The sequence below is a fragment of the Eufriesea mexicana genome, unplaced genomic scaffold (genome assembly GCF_001483705.2).
Source record: "Eufriesea mexicana isolate 0111107269 unplaced genomic scaffold, ASM148370v2 scaffold3377, whole genome shotgun sequence".
NCBI lineage: Eukaryota > Metazoa > Arthropoda > Insecta > Hymenoptera > Apidae > Eufriesea > Eufriesea mexicana.
This window is the reverse complement of record NW_016911411.1, coordinates 46,156-58,181: the sequence shown is the minus strand read 5'-3', so window position 1 is coordinate 58,181 and position 12,026 is coordinate 46,156. Positions and strand designations below refer to the sequence as shown.

General features: G+C 35.1%; 1 protein-coding gene across 1 annotated transcript in view; it reads left to right on the top strand.

Annotated features, from left to right (window-relative positions):
* Ror (tyrosine-protein kinase transmembrane receptor Ror) overlaps positions 1–11,088 on the top strand; it is a gene marked incomplete at its 3' end in the record, with an annotated part of 382,334 nt that extends 371,246 nt beyond the window's left edge. The window contains exons 3-4 of the mRNA XM_017904787.1: positions 9,996–10,206; positions 10,929–11,088. Of these exons, the coding sequence (XP_017760276.1) occupies positions 9,996–10,206; positions 10,929–11,088 (371 nt within the window). The remainder of the gene's footprint in view (positions 1–9,995; positions 10,207–10,928) is intronic.
* Between the last annotated feature and the right edge of the window lie 938 nt (positions 11,089–12,026).

Below are 12,026 nucleotides of genomic sequence, written 5' to 3'. Positions count from 1 at the left end.
TTCGTGGAGATTTCACCGGTTCCGAGAGCAAGAGCCGCGGCATTACCGGAAACGCCGCCTCCTCAAAATGCATAGAATTACTTTGCATGGTAAACACACCGGAGGAACCGTCCAGGTCTTTTTCAGGCCGTCACTGCCGCCCCCGCGCAGCCCTTACGGCGAATTTCGCGAGCACTGTTAATTTCGCCCCGTGTCGTTTGACGTCGAAAACCGACGGGACGTCGTTAACGCATGCACCGGTGATTTCAATTTTCCGAAACTTCCACCGCCGTAACTTCCCCCCCCCCTCCCCCCCAGTAATTTGATAATCCCTTAATAGCAGCGGGTAAAATCGACCGAGACTGAGGGCGGTTGCAGGGAGAAAAAAATATACGGAAAGTCGTTACCCGACGTGATGGAATTAAGCGCAATTATTTCAAAAAATCTTGGAAATTCGTTAATCCCGGGGTTCAGAGATGGAGTGCATGCTGAAGACGTGGCAGATAAATTCGGTGGGTCGAGGTGGCGCAGATAGCTGTGTCCAGTTGCGTTGTAGGGAGTCGGAATTTTTCGGGCTCCGACTCCATTTCGTTTATGTTTATTTTAATTATGACGATCGAGATGTCAACAAAGTGGAATTAATTCACCCCGTGCACTGCGATTTAATTGTGAAAAATTATGCACCGAGGTAATACTTAATTTCAGTTAATTTCACAATTTTTATTCCATTGGCAATGAAATTGGATACAAATTTTGGAAATTTTAGAAATTTTCTGCCTTCTCTCGTTAAAACGTGTGAAATATATTTATGATCGCGAGATTTGACACGAAATTAAGTGAAAGGGTTAACATTAGATAGGTTCAAAATTAATATACCCAAATTTTGTTATCCATTTCGACCAATTATTTTAAATAGTACCTTGCATTTGTTATAACATAAGGTATCTTCCATCTAAACTATCAAACACAATGTTGACCGTGAAATGCACTATTAACCACTTGCGATGGAAAGACGTGTCACGCACGTCGTAATGCTTTTATCACAGAAACACTGGATCGTTCTGGCACACGCGTTAAGTGGTTAAAGTTATGGTACATAAGTAAAGGTTTCGTGAAGGGCTGTACCAACCATAGTGAGTATACCTCGGACTTGGCACACCTTTGGTATTCCTTTTCTTCTCTCACACTTATATATATTAACCCTTTGACTACTGTGGGCGTCTAAAGGCGATCAAAAGTCCCTTTTATTATTAAATTTTAAGAATATACAGTAACAATTTAATGCAGAATGCGAAGAAATAAATAACGTTATTTTAATATAGTGGAATATAGTATTTTTGTTATTAGTTGAATATACGATAATTTCTCAGAAATGCATATCTGACGAAAAGTTTTGCCATTCTTGGTGCTAGGGTTAATAACCAATAGGGTCAATAAACAAATTTCTAATTTACCTCGATCACATTGAAATTGAACACGCACCAAAGTCGTCTGCCTTCTTCAGAATTAGGTTAGCTACCCACTTGCTACCCATGTTGCATCTCGCGTAGGTTCCTCGGTTTCTCCGTTGCCCTGGCCAAGGATCGTGTCTCTGGCCAAGAAGAGAACGAGCAACGATCCCCTGGTGGCCTTGTCACGGAGAATTTAAGCGGCTGGTGCGTCAAGAACGGCGAACGCTGCAGGCCACAGGTGCACCGAAACTTGCCGATGACTTACTGATCATAGCTTGATTTATATTCAATAACCAACGGGGAGGGTTAGTTACTCGCTACGAGAGGCCGCGTGCAATCACGTCCCGGCGTGTAAACAGGATACGCACACGCGCGTCCTCGGCAAACGCGGTGATTGCCTGCGCGCGCTAGGGGTGGCTTCCGGTTTGCGTAACCGCGTGCGCTCCACTTGCCCGATACCTAAGAACAGAACGCCACAGGCTTACTGTGACAGTTCCGTGATGCTTGATGGACGGTATTGCTGGCCTTAGTGGCGGCTTTAGTCCCTGGAATATGCAGTATCGTTTGTAATTATGCGGACCACGGTGAATTCTGATCGTAATGTGAGATTATAGGCACCCTTCGAGGGGACGCTTTATGCGGTCAAGTTGGATATTTGGGCTGAACCATCGAGATGTTTGATGGAGAGGCGCGCGTTTGAGGGAGGTTCTATGTCGGTGATCGGGAATGGTCACTGAGGAGGACGGTTTTAGGAAAGGACTGCAGTGGTATAGCAGGTCTTTTGTGATTACTAATTTTATTTTGCATTGAGTATTCTTTTGTATTACAAATTATAATAATATTTGTTTAATTTTATTGGAATTTTTAATAATTTGAATATTGCAAAAAATTATAGATAATAAAAATAAAAGACTATACATGAATCTTTAATATATTTGGTAGATCTTTTGTGATACGTGATTTCTTTTTCTTTTTTTTTGATAATTTACATCTCTTTTTGGGGAACGATTTTATTCAGAGATATAGAAAGTCATGTGTGGTTAGGGGTTTTAATTTTCTATAATTGACACCCTTTTTTGAGAATTTTATTTTATATTATAATCTATATTACAAATTATAATAATATAAAGTATCGTAAATCCCCTTTGTATAATTTTATTGGAATATTTAATAATTTGAATATTGCAAAAAATTATAAATAATAAAGATAAAGGATTATACATGAATCTTTAATATATTTGGTAGATCTTTTGTGATTCGTGATTTCTTTTTCTTTTTTTTGATAATTTACATCTCTTTTTGGGGAACGATTTTATGCAGAGATATAGAAAATCATGTGTGGTTGGGTTTTTGATTTTCTATAATTGACACCTCTTTTTGAGAAATTGATTTTATTTTATACGAGCATTCTTTTGCATTATAAATTTTAATATCTCATCACTTTACCCTTTGTATAATTTTAATTTAATTTTTAATAATTTTATTGAAATGATGGGGTATTCTTAAATAATTTCTTTTATATATTTATTTTTCTGTATTAATAATTTTATTGAGGTAGTTAAGGTGTTTTGGGAAATCGATTATTTTATTTTCACAATTATTTTAATTACAAATCCCAATTTTAAAGCCTCTTGTGTCTCATGGTTAGTCTCAGGCCAGTTAGCTTTACAAGAAAAATATCTGTATTAATAACGACGAGGATTTCACTGGCGAGTACTTGTATTCATTCAACATATGCCCGCGAATGAAAGCGAAAAGTCAAAGAGCCAAGATAATGTGGAAGAACCAAAGAGTTATTCGTGCAAAAATTCGCGAATCGCATTTTCCCCCAAGTCAAGAATAAAATATCCATCAAATGGACCAAATTTTCCATTATCCATTGCAAAGAATCTCAAAAAATAGAAAATAATCCAAGAAAGGCTTCATTTGTTCCATAAAACACGATTTAGTAATATCTCGAACTTATTACTAGTCTAGAGAAGCAAACGACTTTTGGCGGGAAATTCAAAAATCGTACTGTTCTATCGATCCTCCCTTCTCCTCTTTTTAATTGAATTTCACGCAAAAAAATAGTTACGTCACGATCGATCGGCGAGAGAATTGACTGAATCGAGATGTTGTTTGGAAAACAAAGGAGCGAAGGACGGAATTCGCTGGCTGCAGTTTAATTAATCGCGGGGCAACAATAGCCGTGCGTAACTCGCGTTTCCAAGACAGACTCTGTGCGTCTGACATGCATGCGAATTGAAAAGCCCTTTACGTGATCGCGGCACGTCGTTGTGTTAGGCGAAGAAGCGTGTATAGAACGGCTTCAGCTTGAAGGGATGAAACTTGAGGATAAATTTTGACAGCAACTCGCGAAGGAAATAGAACGTCGTGCGTTGAATAAGTTGCGTAAACTGTCATACAACTCGAAAAATTCACAAGTAAAGCAGATATAATAAATTACATATTATTTCTATCCTGCAAATATATTTCCCTTATTTTTTGAAAAATTATTGCTTCCTAAAGGTACGTACTAAAATAAAAAATTCTTTTTTTCTTAAAATCGTGGTTTTATGAGATTGCCATTATATCCATTTTATTTTGTTATTTAATTATTATTTAATATTTTATTATTAAATAGCTTCCTATTTTAGTGCTGTATGCCAAAGAAATAATGCATTTTTAGATTGCCATCTTCAAAAGATATATTTCCTCAATATTTTTCCAAATATTCAAATTTTTAAGGTTTTAAAAGATCCATATTGTGTTAAAAAATTCTTCTTTTCTTAAAATCGTGATTTCATGAGATTTCGATATTATTGATTTTATTATACGATTTTTATTTTATATTTTCCATTTTATTATTGCACGATTTTCTATTTTGGTGCTTTATGCCAAAGAAACAATGCATTTTTAGATTGCCATCTTCAAAAGATATATTTCCTCAATATTTTTCCAAATATTCAAATTTTTAAGGTTTTAAAAGGTACATATTGTGTTAAAATATTCTTCTTTTCTTAAAATCGTGGTTTCGTGAGATTTCGATATTACCGATTTCATTATACGACCTTCACTTTCTATTTTCTATTTTATTATTACACAGTTTTCTATTTTACTGCTGTATACTTAAGAAACGATACATTTTTAGATTGCCATCTTGAAAATATTTATTTCCTCTATATTTTCCCAAGTATTCGAATTATTCTAATTTCAAGGAATTCTTAAGATTCTAATTAATTAATCATCTTAATATTAAGATTATTAATTTCCATAATAATAATAATATTAATTTCCATAATAATCCGAAATTTAATTTTGCAAATTTCGTAATTTCGTAATTTCGTAAATTAATGGAAAGGAGGGCACGTACCCCGAGGTTTCTCCCTCAGTGTCTCTCGTCTCGAAGACACCCACACCCACTATGGCCGCGAACGAAGGAGGATGCACTCGTTCTCTCGTGGAAGTCGCAATCAATCGTGACTTCCGGTCGATCTCGACGCGGGGGAGAAAGTAATCGCGTATATTAGGGCAATATAAATCCGGCACGGCGGACGTTGTCGCGCGACGCTGCGACTGGAATATTAAGTATGAATATGTTAATGGACCGGCACCCTATTCTTCTCGCCCTCTTGCGTCGCGGCGCGCCGCGAAATAATGCATAGCCAAGCCTGAACTTCCCCTTATCGCGCCGGTGATGTACGATCGCCAGGGTCTCGCTATTTACCGGAGTGTTTCTGCAAATGGACTGACCAAGATTTCACCGCCTTTTCCCGCCTGGTCTTCGCTCGGCCGCACGTGCAACCGTTAACCTTCCTAGGCACCCTCTTGGGCCATTTTTCCATCCCCATTTCCGCTCATAGATTCTTTAATTTTGAGAAAATACGAGGAAGTTGCTGATCCACTTTCGCGGGGCAATTTTGCTTCTTTGTATCCTACTTTCCTTGCGTTTTTGGCCTCGCTAGTCACCCCCTTGGGCCATTTTTCCGTCCCCTTTTTCGATCATAGATTCCCTAATTTTGAGAAAATGAGAGAAGGTTGTTGATATACCTTGGGGTGAATTTCTGTTCCTTTGTTTTCTTCTTTTCTTATTTCTTTGCTTGTGCAGCTTATCATTTTAGACCTTTTTTAATTTTTGGTTTTGTTAATGATCATCTGGGGCCATTTTTCCGTCCCCTCTTTCGATTAAAGATTTCCTAATTTTGGGGAAATGCGTGAAGGTTTTTGATATATTTTATGGTAAATTTCCGTTCCTTTGTTTCCTTCTTTTCTTATTGCTTTGCCTGTGTAGCTTATCATTTTAGGTATTTTTTTAATTTTTGGCGTTGCTAGTGACCCTCTTGAACCATTTTTTCGTCCCCTTTTATGGTCATAGATATCTTAATTTTGAGAAAATACGAGGAAATTGCTGATACACTTTTGTGATAAAATTCTGTCTCTTTATATTCTTCTCTTCTTATTTCTTTGTCTGTATAACTTATCATTTTAGGCCTTTTTTAATTTTTGGTCTTGCTAGCGATCCCCTTGGGCCATTTTTTCGTCCCCTTCTTCGATCATAGATTCCCTAATTTTAGAAAAATACGAGAAGGTTGTTGATACACTTTTGTGATCCAAAATTAAAGTTTCATTTCTTTATATTTTTCTTTATATTCTTGTTTTCTTATTTTTTTATCTATGTAACTTTTCTCGTTTTGGATTCTCAATTTGTAGGTTTATTTTGAGTAAATTACTTGCACTTTTACACATGAAAATAAATTTAATATGATTGACGTATCCGTACTCTGTACTGTCTTGAATATTGTACACAGTAACTTGTGAAGGGCCTATGTAAAATTCAGGACATGGACCAAAAAGTTTGAATTGACTTCATCATGTTCCTGGAACTAATTCAGGATCCTGCAAAGTCCCGTAAATTATAAAATTAGCGACTCTTATAGGATGTGATTAATTTAGGAAACTTTGAAGATCTCGCGAGAATTTAACGCTGCAAAATAAAATTCGACGTTTTTCACGGTTCCTGAATTTTTCCACAATTTTGCAGAATAATATACCGGTCATTTATTATAATATCAAAAAGATATAAAACGATTTTTACTGATATTGAACAGAGGCTACATACGTTTATTCCATGGTAGAAATATGATTTCGATAGAATAATCATATCCCGTCCACAAAGAAAAAATGGCCCAATATTGAAATAAAATTTCATATTAATGATTTTTCGGGATGAATATTCGTTGTAATGGTCTGGAAAACACTGCACATGTCTATCTTTCAAAATTTAATTATTCGAAACATCGACACATTCTTTCTTTTACATTTTACATTGCTCGCCTGTTACAATTAGAACTCCCATTAATACTAAACAATATTTTCCACTACCAATGAATTTCCCTTTGAAATTATATTTATCAAATTCCAGTTAAATTATTTTTTAAATTACAAATCAAAATTAAAACGTGCCTCTGCAGAAACTATTTAATTTTCAATTATTTTAATTATATATAAATATAGTAATAAAGTTCAACAAATAAATTCCATAAAATACATAAAATACATATAATACTTATAAATAAATAAATAAATAAATAAATTCCATAAAATACGTATAAATAAATATATAAATTCCATAAAGTACATGTAAATAAATAAATAATTAAATTCCATAGAATACGTATAAATAAATAAATAAATAAATCCCATAACATGCGTATAAATAAATAAATAAAATTAAATAATTGGTGTATATAAATTCTTACGCACGTAAATAATTTAATTATTTTAACCAGTTTGCTACATCCACTGTTAAACAAAATTCGAGACATCATGATACGCAACCCAGACTAAAATTCCTGCAGCCTTCGAACAAAGAAAGTAACGTGACTCCCTCTACGTCCGCCATCATTGGCATAATCGAAATTTCTGCGTCAATCAGGCGAAACTTTCAGGCTTAGCGACTCGCAGGCCTAAAACTCGACTCCTTTAATGATCCTCTTCGTTTTAAAGTTACATTGTTAGCCACGAGGCTGCACGAAGCGGTTCGAGAGATCGATCTGCATGTGGGTGGAAACACTAGCCGCCAGAGGGCATCTGACGTGGGATCGTGGTTGCATAAAAATCCGTCAGGGACACGAACTGCTCCGTACTAGCTCCATGTCTATTACTCCAGCTGGTTCCCTTTCTGTCTTTTCCTTCCTCCTCGTTCTTTCTCTCTCCTTCGCCCCGGTCTCCCTGTACCTCCCTCTCTCTCTCCTCCCTTTCACGGCGTCGAACAATGAATCAATTCGGTTTCATTGGTACGGTTAGGCAACTATGATTTAACGTGGCAACAGGATTCGAGAGTGTGGGTGGTTTCGAGTGTATTTCGCGTTTCGGTTATTGGAGCCGGATTAAATTTACCCCGCCTCGTCAAGAAATTTGCCGTCCACGTTATGGCAATGGGCCCTCAATTGAATTTCGAACGCGTGCAATATAATGGAGTACCGTGTTCCAGGAGTGAGAGAGAGAGAGAGAGAGAGGGAGAGAGAAATTGTACATTCCCTTCTTTTTTTCCTTTTTTCTCTGGTAGAGCTATATTTCATCGTGGCTTTTGAAAATTTATAATGGAATATAAATTATGAGATTATGTCCTAGGGATAAGGAAATTGCTTTTTTAAATTCCAGATGCAGTGGAATTTAATTTTGGCTATTTAACATATTTCTACCTCGTTTAATTTTCAATTCGGAATATTTTAATATTTTGCAAAATCCTGCTTTCGTAGAATGCATATTCGCTTCGTATATTATAGTCGTCGATATTTAAACTCGAAGTATCTTCGAATATTTACGAAAAATTTCCCAAAATTTTGGACAGGATAAATATTAATTGTACCTTGGAATTTGGTATTGTATATATACACAGGGTGTCCCAAAAAGATGTATACACACTTTACGTGATTATAAAAACAGTATATACTTAGATGGATTACAGATTAAGGGTACAAGTAAATTAGAAAGAATAAGGTATTAAAGTGTGTATACGTTTTCTTGGGACACCCCGTATTTTCTTTTTCTCGTTCCTTTTCATAAATTTGGAATATTTTTAACCAATCACATTTGTCTTGAGCATTTTAGATAATATTCAAATTACAGAAAAATTTATTTTTTCGCCTATTTATTTATATATATATATAATAGGCGAAAATATAATTTATATATATATATATAAATAGGCGAAAAAATAAATTTTTCTGTAATTTGAATATTTTCTAAAATGCTCAAAACAAGTGTGATTGGTTAAAAATATTTCAAATATATATATATATATTTTTCGTATCTTGTACATCATTTTCCATGTTTGGTAAACTGAAAGTATTTTAAAGTGGCATGATTCGCTATGCATTTTCATAAATACCTTCGAACGACCCCACAAACCATAATATGCAAGTGTAACCAGGGTCGTAACAGGTTCCCCAACCATGGTGAGAAAGATTTTTCCGGGGCAGCGACTTGCACGTTGTAAAAATCCAAATACAAGGCATAATAATCGTTGAATTTTCATACGGCGTGCCGCTGTGCGTCTGTAATCATGCTAAACGGGGCATGTAAACCGGAAAACCGATAAAAAATTTCACTGAGCGTTCTTTGGTCAATTTCTCGCGACAACATGTTGCTCGTATATTTCAACGAGAGCACTCCAACGGGTGCTCGAAAAGCGTCTGCCATCAATTTGTTGGAGTATACTTTTCAGCCTGTTATTAAGAATTTTCGATAAACATTACTCTGCCAGCTCGATTATTATATTTTCGTTAACGCAATAAGTATCGTAAAATAAATTTGTAATATTCTGCAGTATTTCTTGCGAAACGATATTGGATCTGCTTTTATATTTCACGTGGATGATAGGTTCCAGGATTAACAGGGTAGAAGGATGTTATTAAATCGGTGTAGACAAAACCTTTTTCCCAAAATCCTCGTAAATTTTTACGTACTTTTCTAAATGGAAATTTTATTATCCCACGTTTAAAAACTTTTCGAAAATCCTGTTTTAAAAGTTCTCAAACTTCGGGAGTTCCTCGAAAGCTGCTTTCGCGAAATAAATTTCACGAACGAAAAATTTATTCGTTAAAAATCGTCTGAGGAAATTAGAAACGAATTTTATCTGTGCCTTTGAAGTAATAATATCGTTTAAATCTATTCGTTCAAGCTTCCTGTAGAATTTTCTTTATCGTTGAGACGCCATTTTGTTGTTGGTCATCCTCTTGGATCATGCTCAACTTGGAACATGCTCCTATAAACGTTATTATAAATTATTATAAATTATTTTAAAACATTATTATAAATTATCTTAAAACATTATTATAAATTATCTTTTCCTGTCTTCTTTTCACCCCCTCCCTTCTCTTAAACTTAAAAAATTGCACGAATATTGTGATTATGCTAATAACATCGAGTTTCCAACATTTCTATTATAAATTATCTCAGCATTCGTGATGGAGTTTATATTGTAAGAATTGCAGGTGAAATGGAATTGATTTGATAAAAAAATTTGCGACTGGAAAGGTATTTCCATTTACGGAAATTTATTTTTCTTCCACTCCACAGGACCGAGATGGAGGCTGTATCCGGGGCCAAGAGTGGCACGCTGAAGTTCATACGCACTCTGGCCAATATCTCGAAAGACGCCGGTGGCGTGGCACACATGAGATGCGAAGTTGTCGGCGATCCTCCACCAACTAAGATCAAATGGTTCAAGAACGAAGCACCCCTTGAAGAGAAACGGCCGAAAATCACTATCAAGAAGATACATGCTCAGGTAATAATTTTCTTCCTTCTTTTTTTTGTTATTATTTTTCATTAATTTCGTGTCTTATAACCAGAGGTGTGCGAGCATTGGATAATTTTGAAATCTCGAATGTTCCTAGTCAAAAATTTCGAGAGTGGGTAAAAAGTATCGAAAATTTCGAGAAATCTTCAGTATTTGGAATAAATAATCCCTAAAACCGAATTTAGGCGCACAAAATTCTAATTTCAAGGCTTCAAGGAAAAAAGGAATTTCAAGGTTTTTTAACTTTCCTCCCAATTTATAAATAACATTTTCAAAATTTTTGAGTATGATCAAGATTTTTCGCAATTTGTCGTAATTCTAGATTAAAAGCTTTCTCTTTTAGAACTTTCAAGAGCTCCGTTATAAAATTATAAAACGTGTTGCAGCAAAATAAGAATCTTAATAATTTTTAAAACTTTTTCGTTACTAGGAAAAATACGAAATTGCTATAGTACCATATCACCTGCTAGATTTTAGAGTGCTATATTCTTAATATATTTTGTATATTACAAGAAAAGTTGCGTTATAGAAAAGTAGAAGTTCTTCTTGGAAAGAACGTTTGTGAAACGTACGACGCGATATTTATGGGATATGATATTCCCGAGACGTAGAGGTGTATGTTGTAAAGATATATGGGATATTAAACACGATACTTTTTACGATGTCGCGGTAAAACAGAGGAAAAAGCGTAAAATGTTTTTGCTCCTCAGGCGCACGAGCACGCAGCAAAGAATATCGCTGGAAGCCGTCTGAAGATCATCAACTTAGATGTCTCTGACGTAGGGTTCTACACTTGTCGTGTAACAAATGGAAAGGATCAGATCCAGAGCGAAGGAACTCTTCGCGTCGATTCCTCCAAGACCAGGCACGGTGAGTACCATTATAAATACTCTTTTTACGTGTTTAACACTGGATAATAGAGCATAATATTATAGTAATTGCATAGTAATTGCAGTACCATCTCAATCCGAGCGAATATTAATTTTCTTAGAAGCAAGAATATTTTTAATTTCCAATAATTGCGAAAAGGAAAATTCTGGGATCAGTCATTTTGACTAGATTGGTAGTTCTAGTGTTTAAGAAAAATTATTCGTCGATTGGTAAGTCTTGTCAGAAATTCTTCAAAAATTTTACAATATTTTTCATTTTTTAATTAAATACGAATTAATTAATTTTGGGGAATTGTAGTCAAAGCGAATTTCTTCAAAATTCGTTTTTAAGTGTTTAAAGAAATTTCCCACGAATGGTAAATCTCCTTTTAAATTTTTTAAAAACTGAACAATCCTTTCCATTTTTTTAATAAAATAGGAATTAATTAAATTTGTGAAATTAAAAATAAATTCGCGTAATTGAGCGGATTTTTTTAAGACAGGACTTAATTTGAGATCAAACTTGGAATAAATAAAATTGAATAGGAAATTAAATTTGGAACAAGTATTTTATTTTTATGAAGAAAGAATAGTCGAGAAATGTTAATGATGTTAATATGGGATTGAAGTTTGTTTTAATTCGTTTTGAAAAGATTGGAATTATGGATTGGAATATTTGACGAAATTTGTATCCTCGTTCTTTCGTCTGAGTATTCGAATTAAGATCACGAGTAAACGTGTCACGATTTCGAGCATGTTCCTACGGTGACGAAGAAAAGCTTTTCGTGATCTCGGAGACGAGCGAAATATAGGAAGCTTTAACGGGGGATCGTAAAACCGTCAATTCGACTCATCGAAATTCCCCTTTGACGTCTACTTGCCGGGAACGTGAGAGGAAATTGATTCCCCCAGGCAGAGTGATTCTTCTTGGAAAGAAGA